Source organism: Paecilomyces variotii (assembly GCF_004022145.1).
Source record: "Paecilomyces variotii strain CBS 101075 chromosome Unknown C8Q69scaffold_2, whole genome shotgun sequence".
Classification (NCBI taxonomy): domain Eukaryota; kingdom Fungi; phylum Ascomycota; class Eurotiomycetes; order Eurotiales; family Thermoascaceae; genus Paecilomyces; species Paecilomyces variotii.
Genome location: NW_021167141.1, coordinates 118,417 through 141,273, shown reverse-complemented (window position 1 = coordinate 141,273; position 22,857 = coordinate 118,417). Strand labels below are relative to the sequence as shown.

At 49.2% G+C, this 22,857-nt stretch overlaps 6 protein-coding genes across 6 annotated transcripts; 3 read left to right on the top strand and 3 right to left on the bottom strand.

Moving 5' to 3' along the window:
* Positions 1–354: 354 nt before the first annotated feature.
* Positions 355–1,366, bottom strand: C8Q69DRAFT_503974 (JmjC domain protein; the record flags this gene model as incomplete). The annotated part of the gene is made up of 2 exons (XM_028632542.1): positions 355–375; positions 434–1,366. 2 exons carry the CDS (start codon positions 1,364–1,366, stop codon positions 355–357), a joined length of 954 nt encoding a protein of 317 aa, XP_028486950.1.
* A 631-nt stretch (positions 1,367–1,997) lies between these two features.
* Positions 1,998–4,663, top strand: C8Q69DRAFT_131115 (fungal-specific transcription factor domain protein). The gene is made up of 6 exons (XM_028625302.1): positions 1,998–2,225; positions 2,276–2,352; positions 2,406–2,451; positions 2,535–3,288; positions 3,344–3,595; positions 3,648–4,663. The coding sequence occupies exons 1-6, from the start codon at positions 2,068–2,070 to the stop codon at positions 4,611–4,613; spliced, it is 2,253 nt and encodes a 750-aa protein (XP_028486949.1). The 5' UTR covers positions 1,998–2,067; the 3' UTR covers positions 4,614–4,663.
* A 972-nt stretch (positions 4,664–5,635) lies between these two features.
* C8Q69DRAFT_398020 (casein kinase II beta subunit CKB1) lies at positions 5,636–6,754 on the top strand (the record flags this gene model as incomplete). Its single annotated transcript, XM_028627796.1, has 3 exons — positions 5,636–5,806; positions 5,885–6,272; positions 6,387–6,754. The coding sequence occupies 3 exons, from the start codon at positions 5,636–5,638 to the stop codon at positions 6,752–6,754; spliced, it is 927 nt and encodes a 308-aa protein (XP_028486948.1).
* Positions 6,755–10,699: 3,945 nt separating this feature from the next.
* Positions 10,700–12,285, bottom strand: C8Q69DRAFT_130934 (hypothetical protein). The gene is made up of 3 exons (XM_028625301.1): positions 11,746–12,285; positions 11,115–11,683; positions 10,700–11,052 (listed from the first exon to the last, which is right to left on the bottom strand). The coding sequence occupies exons 1-3, from the start codon at positions 11,921–11,923 to the stop codon at positions 10,927–10,929; spliced, it is 873 nt and encodes a 290-aa protein (XP_028486947.1). The 5' UTR covers positions 11,924–12,285; the 3' UTR covers positions 10,700–10,926.
* A 5,044-nt stretch (positions 12,286–17,329) lies between these two features.
* On the top strand, positions 17,330–19,154 carry C8Q69DRAFT_454980 (hypothetical protein). The gene is made up of 2 exons (XM_028629746.1): positions 17,330–17,913; positions 18,002–19,154. The coding sequence occupies exons 1-2, from the start codon at positions 17,664–17,666 to the stop codon at positions 18,862–18,864; spliced, it is 1,113 nt and encodes a 370-aa protein (XP_028486946.1). The 5' UTR covers positions 17,330–17,663; the 3' UTR covers positions 18,865–19,154.
* A 1,977-nt stretch (positions 19,155–21,131) lies between these two features.
* On the bottom strand, positions 21,132–22,473 carry C8Q69DRAFT_398170 (cytosolic branched-chain amino acid aminotransferase; the record flags this gene model as incomplete). The annotated part of the gene is made up of 3 exons (XM_028627802.1): positions 21,132–21,834; positions 21,886–22,183; positions 22,248–22,473. 3 exons carry the CDS (start codon positions 22,471–22,473, stop codon positions 21,132–21,134), a joined length of 1,227 nt encoding a protein of 408 aa, XP_028486945.1.
* Between the last annotated feature and the right edge of the window lie 384 nt (positions 22,474–22,857).

Sequence of the window (22,857 nt, the reverse complement as noted above, 5' to 3'; positions counted from 1 at the left end):
CGTTCCATGGCCCGACACCGTTCCGGAAGCCAGAACGAGGACTTACATCTTGAACCATATTTCAGCCACCGCAAATATAGGATATGTAATATGCCGTAAGGTGGAGAGCTGCCTACAAATATATCTACGCAACCGATCAGCGCAACGTAAACTGATGATCCTGTTATTGCTGATTTTACTTGCAAAATGCTGTCGTCGCATGCTGTCTCGTTAACTCAAAGTAAGTCCTACGATGCAGCACTTGTACTCTGGAATTGTTGAACCGGTACTGCACCTTTTGAGTGATGTACTGCTGGACTGAGTGGATGCTTAGAGCTGGTTGCAGGGAAGTCGGAGAAGACGAGACGAACAGGGCTAGCGGAACCACCAGTTTACCTAGTGATCAAAATGTGAGTTCTGGGGAGCAAGGCATAAAGCAGAAACAGTAACGTACCGATGCTGTGACCCCGTCGCCGATTCCTTTGATGCTGTGCCACCAGCCGTTGGGGATGAACAGTCCATCACCCGCCCCAAGGCGCGCTTCGTAACTTTCGCAGTCCTGTTTAGAGTCTTCGGCGCATACGTGATTTCCATCATTATCACCCCAGACGACCTTTTCCAGGAGGACCCTCTCCGGACCGTGCATCATCTCGTCGCCTCGAAAGACAGCTGCTGCATGGCCTACATCCTGGCCTAATTCCTGCCTCACACGGGAAAACACGCGCATCCCCGCCATTGGTGACAATAGTCTGACGACTTTCTCACCGGCCAACTGGACGAAGAGGTTTGGATTCGGATCCCGATGGAGCGGTGTATAAGTGGGAGGCATCCCCATCCAAATATTCGCATCGTAAATATCGCCCCTTCCTGCCTGCGCCACCAGGTCCGGCGTTGGACAACCATCCCGGAGAGACGGAGGGAGGTCGGAAAGCTGGCATTGGGCGAGATAGAGACGCGACGATTGCGCTTCGGCCGCCTGTGTCCATTGCAGAAAAAGGCTCAATGGAGCGTTGAACCGCTGGAAACTGCCGTCATCAGCACTGGTAAGTTCCAGAGGCACAAGAGTCTCTCCTGACTGCTGCAGGTATTCGTAGTTCAATCGAGTTGCGGATGGTGAATCTCGAACGAACCATCGCTGGAATGCTGGGAGGTCACGGAAATGGCCGCGCGGGAGAAGGGCTGGCCGTTGCGGTTCGAAGCACATATCACGGAAACGGTTCACGCTGCCATCCTCAAGGATATCGACTGGGCGGTACGGTGAGCCTGGGAGAGTGGCATGGCCTCTGCAATTGGTCTCCCAAGGACACGACCTGCGCGATCGAGAAGCCTGAACAAAGGCCCGCACCAACGGGTGATTAAGCATCCGCCAGCATTGCTGATGCCTCATCCAGCCGTCTGCTTTAGGCCCTGAGATCGTGGAGCTGTTAGATGACTGGCTGGTACGTGAATTCGCACGACAGGGACAGTAAGTAAGTAAGTAAGCAGTAATAATGGAAGAGAAAGACGCGAGATCTTCGTACGTCGGGACTGATTCCGCGCTCGGAGCCTTGGCACGTGGCATAGAAGTCGGCCCACAGCGATTTGATGGAGAATAATGGATGATTATCATCTTCTGGTATGCAACTTGACTAGTAGTTCCCTGATCCAAGTAGAGATGCATATATCAATGCAGGCGATTCTCTGTGGCTAGCAAGCCATTCAATCTATGAGGGCCCCTAAATACCAAATAGAGACAGAATGACCAGATTGTCTAAGGCCAAGCAGTGAAGCTCTGCTGAGATCTCAGCCAAACATATTCAATACATAGGATTCCCCTCGAGCTTCAGGACTTCTGATGATCTTCGCATCGTGCAGGTATCGACACGTACTCGATCTTCTGGACGGCTCGCCCTGCTTGGCTGCCACGTCTGCCTTCGATAATTACCTATTTATGTACTGTACATTATTCCCCGAACTCCAGTGGATCCGGGGAAAACCCCGCAATTTCTTCGTTCCGCACTCTTCTCTCCTGTCCGACCGCCAACCTTGCTGGGAAAGCGTCTGATCTTCCCTCTGAATACAGAGTATCCATACTGACGTCGCGGTGCCATGGCTTCTGACTCGTCTCATACAAATGGAGCATCATTGATGACTCCCACGGACGCTCAGGCGCCCTCACCTGGCACTGACAGCACCAAGAGAAAGGCGGAATCAGGCAGCGGAACGCACACGCGCGCGAAGCGGAATCGGTACATCTCGATCGCATGGTAGGCCTACCTTTCTCCGCCCTATGTTATTCTGCTGACAGATCCTATAGCAATGAGTGCAAGAGACGCAAGATCAAGTGCAATGGCCAGGTCCCCTGTCAGCGTTGCGGCCACCTCAACCTCGAGTGTATGCAGTCCGCCTTTGTTTCTATCCGGGTCATCGCTCACGATATCGCACAGGCCAATATGCCCCGAATTGCTGTTCTAGCAACTTCAAGGACTCTGAGTAAGTATTTGCTCCATTGATTTTGCCAGGAAATCTCTTATTGCGTCGTCTAGCATGCGCTGACTGTAGCGTTTGTTTCGCAGGGAGTTCAAGACGATGAAACAGCAGATCGATTCCCTACAGCAACAGGTGAATACACTATTTACCAATCTCAATAGTCTTCGGGTCAATAAACTGCCATCGGAGACACCCACTTTCGACGCTCTCTCCCGTGATGGCTCACACTCGGCTTCGCTGCCTCCGCATGCTTTCCCATCGATTCAGCCTTCTCCGGCAAAGTCGCGCATGAAACCTCCTCATTTCCGAGGGCCAACAAGCTCTGCTTTCAACTTCGACGTTGCGAAATCCAGTCTTCGGACTATGGGGATAACTCAACTAGAAGATGCGCATGACGATACGGCGCATGCGACTCCGGCCGGCAGTCCCCCCCAGCAGTTACCCGCAGCGCCAGTATTTTCGGTTCATCCGTCCAAAGATCCCATATGGATCATTAAACGCGAGGAGGCTATCAGGTTGTGTCGTGTCTATGAAGAGGAGGTCGGGATCATGTATCCCTTGATTAACATTGAAAAGGTCATCCAGCAGACCAATCTCCTTTACACTTTCCTCGAAGCAGCCACTCGCACCGGGTTCGCGGAAAGAGGACTTCCTGGTTCCGACTGTCTTCAGGATGATGACACGACTATCTTGAAATTTATATTGGCGACGACCATGATAGTAGAAGGAAATGGGGAAAATGAGCTTGGGAGACGACTTTTCGACAGCATAGCGCCTGTACTTCAGGCCAAGCTGTGGGAGCCGGTCGATATCAAGACAATTCAGCTTTTTGCTCTTGCGGTAAGTCTTCTGACCTATCACTCGTCGTTCGACTGCTGATGGTAGCCTTCTTTAGGCGACGTACTACTTTCATACCGACGATGAAATAATGGCTTACCGCCTCATTGGTATGACAGCTCGCATGTGCTTCGAGATGGGCCTTCATCGGCGAGACGCCATGCTGAAGTCTTTTCCGAACGAAGAACAATGGACTGAGGTGACCAAAACCTTCTGGTCGATATATTCCCTGGATCGACGGTGGAGCTTCGGTACCGGGCTACCATTCGTATTCCAGGACGAGGACATCGATCCTAACCTACCCGAGCCGGTGAGTAAATATTCCCATTCCCATGTCTCTTGCATTTACTGACCTTTATCAGGATGGTACGGTTCCCTATCTAAAGTGGATGGTCGTTTACAATCGCCTCTGCTCCAAAGTCTGGTATTCCGGTCTCGGATCGGAAGGGACAACGGACATCAGACGTGATGAAATTGGCTTTCTGGACTATCAGGTGCTCCAGTGGTATAAGCAGATACCGGATAATCTGAAGTTCTACGCGGTGGAGTCGCCCCAGAATGGAGAGTCCATCAGCCGTGGCCTCAGGCGGCTACGTGTACTTCTGTATCTACGTATGAACCATCTGAGGATTCTTATATATCGCCCGGTCTTACATTCGGCGGCGAGCATTGCTGAAAACCGAACGCACGCCCAGGCGGTCGTGGATATCGCCAAGGACACAGTTCGGGTCCTGACGCGGCTGAATCAGACGTCAGATATCTACCGCACGCAGCAGGTCTGCTTTAACTATTTCCTAGTCGCCTCTTTAGCTGTCCTCTTGCTCGCTGCATGTCATGCGCCCGTCGACTTTAACCGACAGGTGCGAGACGAATTCTATATGGCCCTGGATCTGGTCAACGGGTTCAGTGCTAAGTCCTATGTCTCAAAACGCCTCTGGAAGACGATCAAGGGTCTCAGGAAGACGGGGGAAAAGCTCGGCCTGCTAGCACGTCCGTTGGATTCGGAGACCCACGACGCTCACTCTACGGCTGCAGTTGCCATGGCTGGTCTGGCCGGTCACTCTATCGACGACCTATCCGTCTACGGGCAGATAAGCGGAATTAGTGAGCTTGGAAACAGTCCAATGAACGGGTTACAGATCAGCCACGAGTTGACGAATTTCTTTGAGGCAATGGGAGGTTATGGTAACTTTGCGTCCCACTCGGGAGCAGATGGTATCAACGGGTTTGTTGGGACAGAAGGCGAGCTGTCAAATACCGGCGAAGGGCTGCCAGCAATTCTGGGCGGCGGAGGAGAGTTCTCTCGAGTGATGAGAGAATTGTTTTAAAGCACAAGCGTCCTTACAGTACTTACTCCTTAGGCCCCATGTTGGTATATATACGAAGTTTGTTTATGTCTCATCCAGGCAGATACCCCTGAACATGTCATTAGTTCTTTGCTGCACCTTGCCAATTGCATCTGTGAACCTGCCCTTCTTCTCGTAGCGCTGTATATATCTTCATCTCGCTGCTATCTGGGATGACTCTAGAACTGCGTCTTCGCTGGAGTCTAGATCGCCAGCACGTGATGCAGCGCCGATCAGGACGGCGGGCAACAAGAGGCGGCGAGAATGCAAACGTCAACGCCCGCCAGAACGGGTTGCTGTGCGATCTTTGCGGAGAACTCCAGACCCTTGATGTTGGTATAGAGCTTCTCATTTCCGCTCGAGAGACCGGGTTCCCCGAGCTTTCTTCAGAGGCTCCCGGCCGTGTTCCCCTCCCAGTGCCCCGCGAACCTAGTTTCGGCATCCGATCCCTGCACTCCGTCGACCGCACAGGCATCGTTTCCAGATACTTAGGAACTGCACGAAAAGAACGGTAATTACCATCCAAACCCCAGTCTGCCTCTATGCTCGTCGCAGGAACTCCTTGTGGCTGACTGAAACCAGGCCATCTTGGTCAACACATGCTCCAGGCCAAGAACTGGAGTGTGACCTGATCATCCCGCAGCTTCGCATTTCGTTCTCCCTCGTCGCACACAACCGTCACCGCTGTTATGATCCGTCTATGATACGGCGATAACTCATTTCTTTCACTCTACGTACAGCCCTTGATTTTCGAGACGCCTTCGATCGATCTCTCCCGCACAAGTCCGTTGGCATAAGCGGTAAGGGGCGGTCAGTGCTATTTTTCACCAAACGCCTGACAAAAGAGGGGCGAACCCTCCCACCTCCCTGACGGTTGCGCCATCAATCCGGTGAACATCGTGTCGAGAGAGACAGAAGCGACGCTGGCTGAGGGCCTGGAAAGGCTGGACTTGAGTCAATTATCGGCATCAACGCAATCAACGTCCGCCTTCAGCTCTTTCGCCATGTCGTCGTCTGAAGGCGCCCCCGAATCGTGGATCCCCTCGTTTTGCTCCCTGATAGGCCATGAGTACTTCGCGGAGGTGTCCGAGGATTTTATCGAGGATGACTTCAACCTGACGGGGTTGCAGTCCCAGGTGCCCATGTACAAGGAGGCATTGGAGATGATCCTCGACGTTGAACCGGAGGATGACGAGGATGAAGAGGAAGAGGAGGAGGAGGATGAAGAAGAAGATGAGATCTTGGGCGATGAGAAACCGCTGGGTTACCGGAGGGCTGGAGACCGAAGGCATATGCGCGTGGCAAGCGACTTGAGCGTCATAGAGAGTTCCGCAGAGCTGCTTTACGGGTTGATCCATCAGCGCTATATCACCTCTCGACCAGGCATCCAGCAGATGCTGGAGAAGTACGAGATGCAGCATTTCGGTGTCTGTCCCCGTGCCTTTTGCAATGGATGCAAGGTCCTGCCGGTTGGTCGTACGGATACCCCTGGACAGGATACGGTCAAGCTTTTCTGCCCCAGCTGCCAGGACATCTATACGCCTCCCAATAGCCGGTTCCAATCTGTTGACGGTGCATTCTTCGGTACGACATTTGGCTGCCTGTTCTTCATGACCTTTCCGGACTTGGACATCGGGCCTCGTCTGGATCCTACGATGTCTCCCACCTCGCCAATTACCACCAACACGAATCAGTCCCGTTCTTCCTCTTTGACCTCCTCTGCTGCCATGACTCTCACGTCCCCTGAGCCGCTAGCAAACCAGCCGACACAGATCAACGGTATGCTGACGTCCAACCTCGCTCCCGGCCTGGGCCGTGGCAAGGTGTACGAGCCGCGAATCTATGGTTTCCGAGTCTCTGAGCGCGCCAAGTCTGGACCCCGTATGAAGTGGCTTCGAATGAAGCCTGATGATATCAATGAGCTTAATGAGGCAGCGATATACCACGCGACTCATGCTGACGAGGAAGGAGGCGATGATGGCGACACGGAGATGAGTACAGTTGGAGCCACAGCACAGCAGGCAGCGATTAATAGGAGGAAGAAGGCACCTCTTCGGAGACGCAGGCCGGCGGCCTCGAGTAATGTCGGCCAGATGAGTCTTAATGGTGGAGAGGCCGGTTAAACGAAAGGGAAAGAATCTGTTGAGAAATACATTCACCAACGAGTAGGACATGGGATTCTAGGCTGAAGAACGCTTTTTTTTTTCTTTTCTTGTCTCAAGTCATCTGTTAAATACAAATTTTCTGCTCTTCTTGAATTCAAATCATGTCTCCGGTGTCTTACCATCTTCACACTCGTCAATCCATCCCAAGTGCCATTTTCCATCCCATCCATCCCATCCTCTTACTCCCGCACCCTGCGATTATCGATGCCTTCATGTTTTTACTTTTTTTTTTATTTTCCAAAACCTCGACATAAATGATCTTTAGTGCATGGTTTATAGTGGAAAGCGGGGTGTTGTTTTCCAGAGAGCCGGTTAGGGTGTTCTTCTCTTTCTTTTTATAAAGTTAAAAAAAAATGAAATAGGTTTGCGAGAGGACTAAATTAGCTACAGTTTAGGGGGTGATAATATGTACTAGGTATTATCTGGGTAAAGATAAATACAGATCAGAGAGGTATGTGTGATGGGGATGGTTTTACTGATAATGCACCATTCAGGGTCCTTTGGGGTATGTCTCTCTCGCTCTCGCGTAGATAGCTATGTCTCAACTACTCTTGAGGATAGTTCATAGCAGTTTGTTTGTAGAGTAGATATAAATAACTATTTGTGGATATGACGCGATAAGGGCAAATGGCAATAGAATAGCAAAGTCGGCAATCTCTCCAATCAATAACTCAGGAGTCTCTTCAACGTCTAGGTCGATCCTTTTTTCGATTCCAATGGTCTAAAAGAATACATAACTTAGTATGAAAATGAATAAGTTTGTCAATCTGTATAGAATCATTCATTGAATACCGCTGCTTATTTGGTAACAGATATTATACGGAGTTAGTGTATTTATTTTCACTTTTTCTTCTATCACGACATACAATGTCCTCCTTATCTTAATATAACTCCCGCTCAGGTAGAATTATCATATAATCTCTCTATCTATATGGTCCTCTATTACTTTTTGCGATAAGTTATCTGCATATTTTGCTCGCTATTGGGCTATGATTATATAAAAACCAACGCCTCCTAACTCGGGAATAAGTATACTCACGCGCGGATATCTTCTAAGAGAGCTAGACAAGGAATACCACTATCCTAACTTGAATTGAGAGCCGGTGACTCTGCAAATCAATAAAGTTAATGTGAAAATAACGTTCGTCTGCTTACCTTGTGGGAAGTTCCGATCGGGTCGTTATATCGATTCTTTTGAGGTTACGCCGTTAAGTACAGGAACAGAGAGAGCTGCGCCTGCGTAGGGCCCAAAGAGAGGTAAGTGAGTAGGCTAGTGATTAGTTTCGCAGAGATTAGCAGTTATCATTTGTTGTTCTTCTCTTGGTTATCAATTAATCTGGGAATGGGATGGTTAGTAGTTAGATTCTGTAGCCCGATGTATGTAGATATCGATTCTTCTCTTCAAACTACATAATCTGTTTCAGAAAGTATAGATTTGCATGTAATGAAAAGCGCTTAGACGAGATAATCGTATTGGAAAGGGACAATCCATGTCCCTTTTCGCTGGCATATGCATGATTCATAGCCCAGCAAAGGATACGCCACGATCGTTACTCCCTCCTCGCTATCGCCGGACTCCGAACAACGTGTTGATCTTCAATAACTATTAACTCCGAGTCGGAGTCCCAGCGATCCGAACCGAAAGACTAATCCATCAAGGAATGATGCCTCATTATCCATAAGAAGGATCGAGTGGAGTGCGGTGGTTAATATTCTCCAGTAAAGTATGATTTCTTCATTTGGCACGTCTTATCGCGACTCATTACTGGTAGATATTATACTCTGCTGTCTTTCCAAGCTGAAACGGCACCAGCAGCGCTGCTTGGTCGGTCCATTGGAGTTCGGCGTCCGATCCAATTACGGTAGGATACGATACGAAGAGAACGGGACAGGCGTCTCGGGGGCTTTTTGACAGATCATCATCGGCCCACGAGGTAGCAAGGATCCGAACACGCAGTGGCTGGCCTTGTCCAGTTGTTTATTAACGGTCTGCCTAAGAACCTTATCATCTTTAGGCCCCCGAAGGCTTGTGGAGGCCGTGTTGGATTTGTAAACAAGTCGATTTTGTCGGGGTGAGCGAGAAGGAGGAGTTGATTATTGGATGGGCTGTCTCTGCTGTGCTAGGATAAGTTACTGTACATAATTACTTATATGGTGTAATATTCAGCTTTACTACTTACAGACTCCTCAGAGTCACAAGGCGCGAGGCTCTGAAGAGACATACATAGTCCAAATAACATGTTTGGCCTAATTGTCTAGCAATGGGCCCTTGAAGTATTCTCCACGAATACTACTACCTTTTGATCTACGAACAGTTCACAACTGTCATTGCAAGCGATATTTTTAGAACGATCTTCTTCTCAGTCCATAAAAGCACGGGCATTGTACTGTACCTAACTAAACGGCTGTACCAGGCCATCTATTTCGTCATAGAATCTGGGGACTCATCCAACGTAGAGCAGAATTCTATACTTACTTCTCAATCTACAACATTAGTAAAACAACCCCCCCACGTGGTACCATAAGGTATAATGGTTGCTAGAAATTGCCTCATTTACGCTACTACGCCTCTTCATCGAGCTGAAGAACTATCCCTCCCTCGTTCCTTCAATCAAGCCATCACTGAATTTGGCCCCCAACCTTTTCACGGTCTCGGTTAACTAAACCGTGGCTTAAACCTGGCGCTTGTGTACGCCTTACCTGCTACGGAACCAGGCGGCCTGAATTATAATATGCGCACGAAACGAATCCCACTAGAACATGACACGAATGCAGATCGTCAGCATTCAAAATTTAATGTGTTTCCAGAAGGACCAAAGAAGAGGGAGAAGAAACAAGAATGCCTGCGTAATAATATAGGTATTATGATTCCCCAGACTTGAGTTAAAATGCAGGTGTATAATAAGTAAGTAAGTGTGCACTGCCCGCACCCGGCCGGAAGTAATTAATACTGGGGCGGATTTCAGTCAGTTAGTTTACTTACCCTGTGGAATGATACGAATTATACTACAACTAGAGCCACTAATTGGCATTTTGAGGCTTTGAAACTACTAGCAATGTATGTACGTCTGTTGCCTGACGTCCGTTTCTTGCAAGCATCTCAATCCTTCGCTCCTACCATACCACCATCTAGCCCTACTCACCCAGTCTTCCTTTTTTTTTTTTTGCGGATAGGGCTGAGCGAAATGGTCGTACGACAGGATTCCTAGTTATGCATCTTCCCGCCATGGCTTGTTCAGCTCTGTATCACGGATCGCGGAGCGTTGCTTGTCCGCTTATCGCCGGGAATTGCCCCGAATCCGATATTTCCTGTGACGTTCACTAGGATTTCCTGGCGCTAATAGAATGGCTTTCTCTCTCTCCGGGAGTGCGGGTTGAGTTAGTCAGTTAGTTAGACGGAAGGAGGGGAAAGGAAGGCGGGGGATCCTTTTGCTTGCTGGGGTGTATCTGCAAGGCGTTCCATGGGAATCGGCGGCTGGTGATCTCCGAGTCCGAACTTGTATTACTGATGTAAATTCAATCCTTTTGGTTCCGGAGAAGAAGGCTTTCATCTCGTTGAGGCTGAGGTTAGCTGCAAAAGAGGTGGTTTGAGAATAAAAGGTTCTCGAAGGGATAGAGAGACCCACGAAATTAGGCAGAAAGGCCCATTCTTTTTCACGGGCATGAGAACGGCGCATGCATAGCCTCGTTCGTATTAGCGCAGGCAGGGGTTCTGTGTGAATAGTTAGGTAGCATGTAAAAGTCCGGCGTTTTGGGGGCCAAAGGTACTACTTGAGCGGGTTCCTTGGTGTATTGGTTTATGTATTTCTGGTAATATCACTCAACAGTGTTGAATTGTGCTGGATAGGTAGTCTTTTGACGAGTGACTGCATAAGGCAATCACCAAAAAGAAGAAGAAGAAAAGCATGCGGCTGCTTCACCACCGAACCAAAACCGATAAAAGTATACAATATCTAAAACAGAATCAAGCAACGCCCACCATATGCAATCCATTCCGCGTCCCTATGAACGAGTGAGAGTGCAAAGAGAAATGATATCATCTCACGCTGTAAATATAATGATCATATACAAAACCCTCCAATGACTGGTCATCGAAGATAAATTTGAAATACAGATAATAAAGAAGCAAGTCAAATAAGTGACAGATGTGGTGGCGAGCAAGGAACAGAACCCGGAGTCACTGGGTAGTTCATTGATCCTTCGGGAGACGCTGATCCTGAGAGATCGTAGGCGAACGAGTACGTCAGGGGCGGCGTCTTAGTACCAAAACGTCAGCACTGCCATCGATCGAATTGCTGGGATGGCGAGGATAGCTCACATGAACGGTTGCTTCCTGAGAGGGAGATGAGGATGCAGGAAGATCAATACCTGCCATTGTGGCATAACTCACGCTGAATGGGCTAAGCACGTCGTCCTCTGCAAAGGCTGGGCGCCGTTTTGCGGGAGGAGTCGCAGGCGCCATTGCAGGAAGAGTCGAAGGCAGAGGCTCGAGGTATTGGCCATGCATGGAGATATCTCCGTACGGACCAGGCATCGAATGGTAGACGGACTGCTGAGGGTATGTCGCTTGCCCGTATGTTTCCGGATACGGGTAGGGAGGGTATGAGAGGACCGGAGGCGGAGACGTCGACAACTGTCGCGTACATCTCTGAGTGAACAGAGAAGACCGCTCTTCATGAGAGTAGTAGTTATCGTCGTGCTGACCATGCGTGCTGCTCCAGTTGGCTTCTCCGTGAGACTGCACATGAGCGCGGTTATCCTGAGGCCGCGAAGCTTCTGTCTGCTCTGTCTTGCTCTGGTCAAGCTCCTCGTGTGACTGTTCGGGAGAAGCTGAGGCTGAGGCAGCTCTTCTCTCGAGATCCTCGAGACGGCGCTTTAGCTTCTTGCCTGTTGCGCGGTTCGATTAGTACATAAACACCATTGAAGAAGCAGCGACTGATGCTACGTACGATAGTTACGCTGAGCAATGCGATTCTGGATCCGACGTCTCTCTGCTAGATCGGAGATCTTTGTCCAGTCTTCATTTGGGTTGGCATTGGCGCTGAAAGCGCTACTTGTGCCATGACTCGACGAGTATCGCGAGCCCGTTGGCGGGTAAGGGTAGTGGTAGTTGCCGCTGCGCTGCATGGTGGGCTGAGTATGCTTTGCAAGTAGCTGGATGGATCTGTATAGACACTTGCGGAGAAGAGTGAACGCAGGCTGTTATATGAGTTTCTGTATGGCAGACTATCGTGGGGCGTTCGAGGTATTTAGATATCTTTTAGAAATCAGGCGTCCAGCTGCAACCACGAGGCTTGCTGCTCGAAGTGAAATGGGTCCAAACATGTCGGACAACATGAAGTATTTAAGCATACCGTACGGAACTCGTCCTCTAGCAGCCGATCAGCTGGAAGAGCCCCAACTGTGGTAGAACCCACCGAAGCTGTCTGGTGCATGCCCCTCCTGTACGATGGATGCGTCGCTATAAAAGGGCATCCGTGGCCCAGCCCGGCGCAGGGATCGTGGATCTGCTGGGTAGGCTGATCCAGGACTGCGGCTGTTCGAGGGACCCTGTCCGTGATAGAAACGGACTGTAACCAGGTCCGGGTTCGTTCGAATCGCTCGTGGTCATTGGAGTCAAGGCCGTTGCGAGGCTTGCACCGGTCTTGAGAGGACGGTCTCTTTTGGGACATGGCGCTGGACGCTGCCTTCGCTAAACGTTGTCCTGCCACGACCCTATCTCGCCAACTCCCACCGTTTGATGTCGTCAGGCCAGTTACCAGCAGACTTTCGTGGTCGATCCGTGAATAGAATGAACGTCTCTTTCTAGGGCTGCAGGCCTGCAGAGACGTCTTATCCCCCCCGCCGTCGCATGCTTTGCCTTTTGCGGACTGGAGGCAACCACGTTGTCGAGCGAGCTCTTGGGATTTGGGATCGCCATACTGGCTCAATGCCTCCGCCCTCGAGCTTCTCGAACGACTGTTGCTGCTTTCCCCATGCCGTTCCAGTGGTACGGAGGCTTATGACCGTTTTCCATCCCGTTAGCCAGACAAGAGAGTTTACCACAGCCCGAGAATTGACATTTCCCGGATAGCTGGCTCAGGAGAACCATTTCTGTTTGTTTTCTCCCCCCGGAATGAAGGCCGACATGATAACAACGAGCGCAAGGGGACGATATCCCATCTGCGAACTGACCTCCGATGATCAGCGGAAGCGGTGCACGACCTAGTTGGTACCTATCTCATCTCATGTCTCTATCTATGATGTGTGGCCTTGCCAGGGGGGCCTAACGATGGCCTAGTCAAAAACAGTCTACTAGGACAGTGCTCTGCTACGTGCACGACGGGATTCTAAACGACGACGCACATCAAGAGGCATCAAGCAGGTGCCCAAATGCCGCAAGCTTCCGTGAAGTTTAAACAAACCCGCTCGGTGCAGTTTCAGCCCCCGTGGGCAACTCTATTCTTGTTGTACAAGGATGCCCGCTTCCTGGGGCGGAAGTTGACCGACCCAGCAGGTTGGGGAGATCAGCTAGTAGTGGATTCGAGTCGCTGGGATCTATCCGCGAGGGATGAATAATACATGAACAGCTGGGGACAACATGCTGATGTTTGGCGGTCTGCAGAAACAGCCCAAATCCAAGCGGTTTTTGTTTGGCTGCAGCCCCGCGGTTATGTGCGGTCGCCTATTGTTCCCTGCTGCTAGGGCGACACTAACAGACAAGAATAAGGCTTTGTCAGAGGATCTATATTTGAACATGCCTTACAAAGACTGTCTAGGCGGTCAAGATTATTCACTTAACACTGATGCGGACGCTCCAAGTTGAGTCTGACAATGGTAACTGTCTGCATGCGGAGCCTCACGGTCTACCGCCATTGGCTACCCTATTTGACGTCTCTTCAAGCAGTAGTCTATTTAGTCTGGCAGGGGCTACTTAGACCGCTAACTGATGCTCTTGAGTCTGTCGATGTGACTGTTACTGTGCTTGATCCGAAGAAGCATGCCTGCAGTGATGGATGTCATATGCCTAATCTGAATCAACATCAAAAGTGTTCATGCTCTTCCTCTTAAGGGAACTCGTTCCTCATCTGTTCTACTGGTCGACAGACAGTGCTGGATATTGACGATGCACTGTTACTCGGAAATTCCCTGGAACGCATCATGCATTCTCTGGACTGAAATGTCGGTTTCCATAGGCAGCTGGCCAGGGATCTGAGGATCTCCCTTGTATTCAGACTCGAAGACACTTGCGTTCATCTCCAGATATTTGAAGCGACCGCCGAAGACAGCTGATAAGCAATAAATATCACAGCCAAACTGTATACTATTTGCACGTGGCTCTAGAATACCAAGTCAACATCTACGATCAATGTTCCCACGACGGCTCAGGAGAGGAACCGTATGGATTGAGGGGTGACACATAGCATCACTATAGAAGACCTATTGTTACTGTTTGGCACCAAAGGGATGGCAGGCTCCACCCGACTCCAGGCGCTGCTGAGAACACGGACGCAGCCTGACTTCCCGACTGTTCGGTTTGACAGGGAAGGCTAAGATTAATCCACTATCCGAGTATCTGGATACTGGTCAGTGTCCAGGGATTGCGATAGCCATGCGGGTTGTGTATGACAAAACAATAATGGCCGCCCAGTGATGCTGTCACAGGGCGTCCCTTGGCAATGCTGCTGGAACACTAATCAGATGGGTAAGCAGTCGAGCAAGCAGGAGACGCAGTCACCGCGTCGAATATACTCGAGACTCCAGATGCCAAATGCCCCAAGCCACCCCCATTCGCCGATCCACGGGAGCGCAGGCGGGTGGAAGATGTCCATGATCAGGTCAATTTCCTAATCGGGGCAACGGCCAGACCGTTAGCGACTGGCTCGCAACAAGAAACACTAATGGAGAGGTCGAGGTCGAGCTTCAGCGAGGTGAGTCAGCTATGGCGCTAGTCAATTTCACTGCGATCCTGATTGCCTACTGCAATTAAGGATCTGACTCCCCAAAGGCCTCCGATCACATACTCTATCTACAGTTTCCACTACTACTTGACAGCCGGCATGTCAAGACCCACGGCAACAGTGATTATTCGCATCCCCTGAGAATCCGAATGTTGAATGACAAATTTCGCTAGCTACCACCCACCATTAATTTACAAGCACATTGACTGACCTAGGAATCGAACAATCAATTTCCCCGCGGGGTCGACGTGGCCAATGCTTCTTCCCGTTTCGGAATTTGCTAAGCGGCTGGAGCTCAACAATCGGGGAAAACAATTGGATTTTACAATCATCATTGACTTACTCGCTATGCCGATTCCTCCTAAGTACTCACTATTACTCAAAACACTGGGACAAAGAAGAGACACCGATAACACCCACGCTAGCGGCGGTATCGAACGGACCTCATAGCTATCCGAATTCTAGGAGGGTCAACGTGTATGGAGTCCGGGAGTAGAAACGGCCGCAATATCCGACAAACTACTGCACACTTGACGACTGACACCTTATTCTTTAACGCCGCAGGCATATCGCCAGCACTCGGTCGAAGATTCGTCCATGGTGGAGGCAACTAGCAACCCGTATTCGGCCCCCAAGGCCCGGTGTGCGTGGCAATAATAAGTAGGGACACAACGTCTCCACGCTGTAGGGCTGAAGATGACCGCCTGCAGCTGGTCGGCCGAATGTCTGCGACCTTTGCAAATGATAACTTCGTTCCGTTTCCAGCACCCACACGTGGTCTGTCTAGCATGTCCGCTCCAAACTCATCGATCTCGCCCGGCGTCTTCCTAGTACCTATTGTTGCGGCGCATCTATCATCCCGCATTCACGGATCCTGCTTTGTCAGAGAACCGCAGGGGCAACGTGAAACGCTGAGACTCCGGATCTAGTGGGATTTGATAGTCACATGCTCGGATAGTATGTACAAGCAGAAACATTGGATGAATGAAATGCTCAAGGCTATGGTATACTACCAAGGCGTCGCAAATCCCCCGTTATCGCCATTCGTCGATACCACGTAGCACCCACCATAAAGGACAAGACAAGACTGGACCCTGAACTCGACCCCGTAGGTCGAATATTACAGTCACAGTCACAGTCACGGTGTACTAAGTACTAAGTTGACCTAAGGCTGCAAACCCCGCCCAGCAGGTTTCTCCCTCATGGAAGGTGTCGCACCCCACTTGGAAGCAAGAGACTCGACGAGAGAGTTACGACGTACATAGCATAGCCACTGCAGCCGAGTCCTGACAGCAGATCTGCAGCTAAAACACCAACGACCTACCTAAATCCTACCGACGGGGACACTAAACTAGAAACATAAAATGCTCGTCTTAGTTGCGCGGCTGCGGCGAGGAATATTAGTCCCAGACTCCCAGGGCCTTGTTATGTGTATACGTGTATGCGCCGCAAATCCACCTCGAGATAGAAGAGAGTAGTAAGGTAGTAACCTAGTTTAATTTGATCGGACCGGAGACATCTCCAAGATTAGAGATTTAAAACCATAAGAACTCTGCTTTTTATCAGTAAGTTATCTAGTTATGTCTGTGGAGAGGGGCGCGGGTGCGGCGCATACAGCCACCCCGCTGTTTCAAGCTTTAAGGACCTTGCTGTTTCTGGCTCTAAGGAATTATCTCTTTATTTTTGGGCTGCCTTGGTTTTGTGTTTCATTGTGGTAGTAACGCTCCGAGTCCGAACTTTCTCCTGTCCAGAAACGTGACCCTTTTGCTGCGCTTTATTGGGGTTGGCTACCACTCCCCCCTCCTCCTCCTTTGGTCCTTGTTGCTGTTAGCTTTGATCTGCTATTTCCTGATCTCCTATGCTAGTGCTTATCTTCTTCAACACCTCCTGTTTCTGCTCGTACCTATTAGTACCTATTCTTTTACTGTTTCTGCATGATATTGCTGCATATAGGTGTCCCCCTCTCTTCCTACCCCTGTTTATATTGGACCTGCCGCCGCAGACTGATCATGTCTGATAATGTATCTAACGAATTAATTAACTTGCAGGCTAAAGTTGTAGAGCTAGCGTCGAAAAGAAGATCAAAGTTTAAAATAATATGCGCTGTGAAGCCCTAATCAAGGCAGGTAGTGTGTGATATAATAATTTGCCAAGTCTTTGTTTCTATTGCTATAGGTAGGAACGTTCGAATATAAACTTTTAAGTTGATATTAGACTCTAATGAGCAGGTTTAAGGAATCACACTATCTTTAGTAGATAGGGCTTGTTAAGTAGGTATAGGAATTGGGTAGATAGTGCTTGATCCTCTTTTAGTTTAATAGGAAGGAATAACTGCGTAGATGCTGTTTCATCACAATTATCTTCGATATGGCCTTTGAACTAATGCACTTGTTATTAGTAGAGAGACTGTAGGCTTTATAACTTAAAATTCTAGGGTCAATAAAGTTAGGATATAAACTTTATAATAAGGGTTTTATTAGACAAGGTTATAGCTACCTAATTAATAAGGAGCTTAGGGAATAATTAAGAGTCTTGGAAATTGGGTTGCAATACCTAAAGAGACTACGAACTTAAAGAAAGGCCACTTTATTGTGTCCGAAAGCTCGACTAGGCAATAGCTCCTTTCCTTGATATTTCTCACCGGAGTGTGATTAGTCGGATTATCTTGAATATCATAACTTTCCTATATAAGTACTTAAGGGAGCGCCAGAAATTGCTTATCCTATTGGCCTCAAATACAATTACATAAGCTCCTTTGGGTCGACGCTAAAAACGAAGTCTCAGAGCGTCTCTGCGGCCGCCGTGGTGCTAGCTAGCTAGACAGGCAAATGCAGTGCGATTGACCGACGGACACTACAGTATATGTTGGTGGTTCATAGCGTAGCACGGCAAAAGCCTTATGTCATGGCAATTGCCTTCTAGCCAACATGCTTCAATTTATCTCACGGCTTCTCGGGGGCCTCGCGAGATCCCGGCTCGTGAAATGGGTCATACGCCTAGTGGCATTCTTGATGCTGTTGGAATGGGGCCTCAATTTTCTAAATCGCTATGGCGTGATAGATCTGGAGAGCTGGTTCGAGACACAAGACGGGCTTGCGTACGATGCGAATCGGGCTGGTACCAACCCTTACCGAGATCTGCCAGATAACCAAGCGGTCCTTGATGCAATCAAAGAAGGTAGGTAGTTACACTCCCGTTCTGACCTACGCAAGTTCATTGCCGATTATGCGCGTGTCTGTACTGGCGGGCTAATAATATTCACTAGTCGCCTATATCTCCGACGTTTTGAGGGATACGTTTCTTCCTACATCTCTGCCTGATGATGACTATGCTTTGTGCTCGAAATACCTACGAAGTCTCGAGACGCGGGCTGACGTCTCGTGGCTTGTACTGGAAGAGACGGGTATTGATCGGACAGTCTCAGCCATATCCAACCGTAATACGACACGGAGAAATCCCATTCCCGACGAGCCGTTTTCACTACATGAGCGCTTCAAGAAGTTGCATCAGCACTGGTGGGCTCTTCAGAATGATCCTGGAAAGCCAGAGCGGTGGGAGAAGTGGTTTGACGAAACTTATCTTCCCCCATTGCTCAAATCGAAGTCGTTAGAAAGCACACAAGACAGCGAGCCGTTTCAAATTCAGTTCACCCCCGACCAGCAAGCCGATGCGGACGCCAAATTTACCAAATATCTCGAAGAAAGGGAACGGAAAGTGTCGTACCTTAAGATCCATCCACCGAAACCGCTAGGCTTTGTCCCGGTGCCGCGAGATTCTGAATTGTTGCGAGGTGCCTGGGGTAACCTTTTCTCAGACGGTGTTGTAGAAGCCGGGCGGCCGATATCACCTGGCATACTAACCGAAAACCCGACTTTTAAACCGATCTATGGATCTTTATGGTTGGAATCGGTTCCATTTGACTGGGTCAGTCCTGCAGATAAGGACAAACCAGCAAAGAGTGACGAAGATAGGGAGAGGCAAACAACTGAGCTTCTAGCTGAGATGGACAAGATGAGGGAGAGAAGAGCTCGCCAAGAGCAATTTCAAAAATCGTTGATTGAGGAGAACGAGCGAAAAGAGAGAGAAAGGATAACTGCTGACGGGGGTTCTCTCAAAGGTGAGCTCTGAGAATCGAAGGTGTAAATCATCTTCAGGCCTTCATGTTCCCAAGCAGATAAAATTATAAGATTTAATCAAGTCTTTCTGGTTCCAAGTTGGGAGGGTTCGGCTTTTTAATATTCACGGAGTTCTTGAGATGATCGTGCAGATGGTACGAGGACTGGGGAAGCCACCGAGAAGAGAAGAATAGTTCATTGTTAAGTATTGGACGGCTCATTTCTCGTCACATGACAGCGTACACGAGTATCTTCACCTAGGCTCCGTTGTTTTAACTCTATTCTGCCTATTTTATTCAAGGAAATCAAGTTCACCCTGTCATTTTCCTCCAGTTCAGCATTCAAAATGAGACGATTTGAGAGAATATACGATGTAGTAGAGCCCGTTGAAGAGTATCGCCGTGGAGGCTATCATCCAGTACATCTTCACGACATTTTTAATCAGAGATACGAAGTTACTGGAAAGTTAGCATTTGGTCAATATTCAACAGTATGGCTTGCAAATGATCAATGGTCTGTTTCTGAAACTCACTGCTCGGCCGGTAGGTACCTAGCTGACTGTCATATTTGAAGGGCCACGCGACATGTCGCATTGAAGATACTTAAAGCAGATGCATCTGAAAATAACAATCGAGAACTTTCTATTCTTAGTCAATTGTCTATCACAGAACTGGATCACCCCGGGAAAGCACATATCGTTGAACTATTGGATCATTTCGAACATATCGGTCCAAATGGAACTCATTCATGTCTTGTATTTCCTGTTATGATCTCCGACGGCAAGGAAATGACTCTCACTGGAGCGCGACATCGGACAGACTACGTACGAAATGTTACTAAACAAATTCTACTTGGTCTTGATTTCTTACACAAATCACATATTATCCATTGTGGTGAGTGCATTTCACAATTTTTCAGGTGGTACTCCGGTTGACTCACTACAGATCTACAACCGGCAAATATTATGTTCACGCCTGCTGGAGTGATGCCGAATGAGATGTTCTTGCAGCCTCCGGAGTTCAGTCCTGTCAAATGGCTAGAAGGAACCAAAGCCGATAATAGCGCACCTAACTATCTGGTATCTTCGCAGCGACGTCGAGGTCAGCTGGACAATATAGACATTTCCACAATTTCAGTCAAAATAGGTGATCTAGGTGGAGGTAATGAATTCATTATACTGCCCAAATCGAAGATTGAAAGAGGCTCATATATTTCTAGCTACGTGGGATCAACAATGCGACCAATGGCCGGTGATACCAACAGCCTTGCGTTCCCCTGAATTGATCCATCGGAATCCGTGGGACGCTAATGTCGATATTTGGGCTTTGGGTTGTGTGGTAAGCTATAAGTATCTATCCTTAGAAGCCGGTTCTTCCATCTAACTTTGAAGCAGATATTCGAACTGGCGACAAATGAGCCGTTATTTCCCCTAGGGACTTTGGGCCTTTCGGCCGAACAGATTGACAAAGAGCATGATTTTCTCATTGGCCAAATCCTGGGAAACAATGGTCAGGGAGTTGGACGCTTTACTGAATACCTAATGGATCGGTTACCCGGATTTGATACGAAGGATGCGCAGCACTTTGCGTCATTCCTTTTGCTGATGCTTCAGGTGAATCCAGGCTGGCGAGTATCTGCGAGCAAATTACTCAATCATATTTTTCTTGTGGGGGGATTGGAGAGCTGAAATATTTCTAAGACACCTAGCACACAGGTGTGTATATTCGTTACTGCATTGCGCAAGTTATAAGTTTTCGGCAACGATGGAAAGAAATGGTCTCTTTACATACTGGATAGAGGCCAACTAGTTAACTGCTGTCTCAAATATAACCGGCATAGTACTCGATGGCTCTGATGGCAGTATAGCGAATCTCAAGTATAGTACGCTAAACTTTCATCGGGCAGAACCACGCCTTCCGGCTAAGTGCAGTTTGTCGATACAATCAAAAGAGCTGGATAGTGCACTGCTAGGCGTGTGATAGAAAAACGGGACTAGTGACAAACATTTATCAACGTTTGAGATATATAGAGCCACCTGCAAGAGAGCTCTCATGGTATTTGTCACTGACTTCAATGTGACTGCTGACTCTAAGATGCTGTAATCTACAAAGCAGGAAATAAACAACGCTATTTGCCCCTTTGGCAGAAAATGAACCATAGCTGAAGAATCAATGGAAAAGAACTCTCTTCTCCCCTTCCCGCCTTTTACCTGTCTAGATGACATAACTATAGATCGAAGTCAGCAATTGAAACCCAACGGAATCATGAATGGCGCCTAACTCACCTCCACTTGTGCTCTTCATCACCATACTGGATACTCTCGATCCAGTTCTTCATCCGAAGAGCGATCTCGCCGGCTTCTTCGTTCTCCTTCAAACCACAGTCCACCAGCTTGCCCTTGTAGCTGATCTTGCGGACAGGGCTCACAATAGCAGCCGTTCCGGCTCCAAAGACCTCAATCAGGCGTCCAGTCTCCGCGGCCTCCGCGACTTCCGACATCCGGATTTTCCGTTCCGATACCGCCCATCCTTCAGGAAGCAATCTCTCACGCGCGAGCTGGAGAACAGAGTCTCTAGTGACACCCTCCAGAATGGTGCCATCCAGGGGCGCAGTGACCAGCTCCTTCTGGCCAGTCTCCTTGTTCCTCAAGGCGATGAAGAGGTTCATCGTGCCGACCTCTGTCACGTATTCCTCCTCGCCAAACAGCCACAGGTTCTGCTGGAATCCTCTCGACGCGGCCTCGAGCTGGGGCACAATGCAGGGCGCGTAGTTGGCACCCAGCTTCTTGTCACCAACACCGCCTGGCCAGGCACGCACGGCATAGTCCGTAGCTTCTAGCGACACAGCCTTAAATCCTGTAGGGTAGTAAGGGCCCACGGGACTGGCGATAACGAAAAGAAGAGCAGAGCCAGGAGGACCGACACCCAGAGTTCTCTGGGTACCAATCATGGTCGGTCTGAGATATAGCGAGTAGCCTCGGGAGCTGCAGACACGTTAGCCGCGTGGTCAGTAAAGTTCAAGCAACTCAACGTACTCTGGAATGAATTTGCTCTCCAGCTTGGCGAATTCTCCGATCAGCTTGATGAGAGCATCGCCCTCAAACGTTGGCAGGGCAATTCGTGCAGATGACTTGTTCAGACGCGCCATGTTCTTGTCAGGTCGGAATAGTCGAATTTTACCATTCTTGTCCTTGTATGCTTTCATACCCTCGAAACATTCGAAGGCGTAGTGGAACACGCAAGTCGCGGGATCGAGGCTCAGGTTCTGGTAAGGGGTGATTCTCGGAGCCAGCCATCCATCGGAAGCAGTCCATTCGATAGAGAGCATATGATCTATGAACAAGTTGAACACCGTCAGCAATTTCTCTAAGAACACAGTCTATACGAAGAGGCGTACCGGTGAACGTTTTTCCAAACACAAGCTCCTGCGGAGGTAGCGGCTCCTTTGGTGTCGTCGTCTTCGCAATAGTCAACTTCGACGGATCAAGCCCAGGCAGTGTCGACTTGCTGCTGTAGGTCCTCTGTCCTAGTCTGCTTGCAGCGACACCCTGCAGAGAATAGATGGAAGCCACATTTCCGGTCCGCAGGCCAGAGCCGCAGACTAATCGATGAGATAGCCTCATACTGCGGAGTTCCTGTACTACTGATCGCGAATGGGATGAGTACGAGACAATTAGGCGGGAGGTGAATGCGGCGGGAAAACGTACAAAGAGTGAGATATAATCCAGGAGATAATTGAGGCGGTCAGAAAGGAGGAGGCTCGTTGCGATGACTCCTCCGGAGCTGGCGCCGTACAAAGATCATAATAATGGATAATTATTGTCGCCGGTCAGCCTAACTTAGCTTTTCCCGCCTGAGGAATCCGAGCCGACGTCGGCGTGCGGAGAGGTCTCTGATTGGTAATAGCCCACGAGACAGCGATACGGTCACGTGGACACGCATCGTTCGAGCCCGACACATCATGAAGCCGCCACGGGTTGGGAAAGCCAACAGTACCTATTTACTCT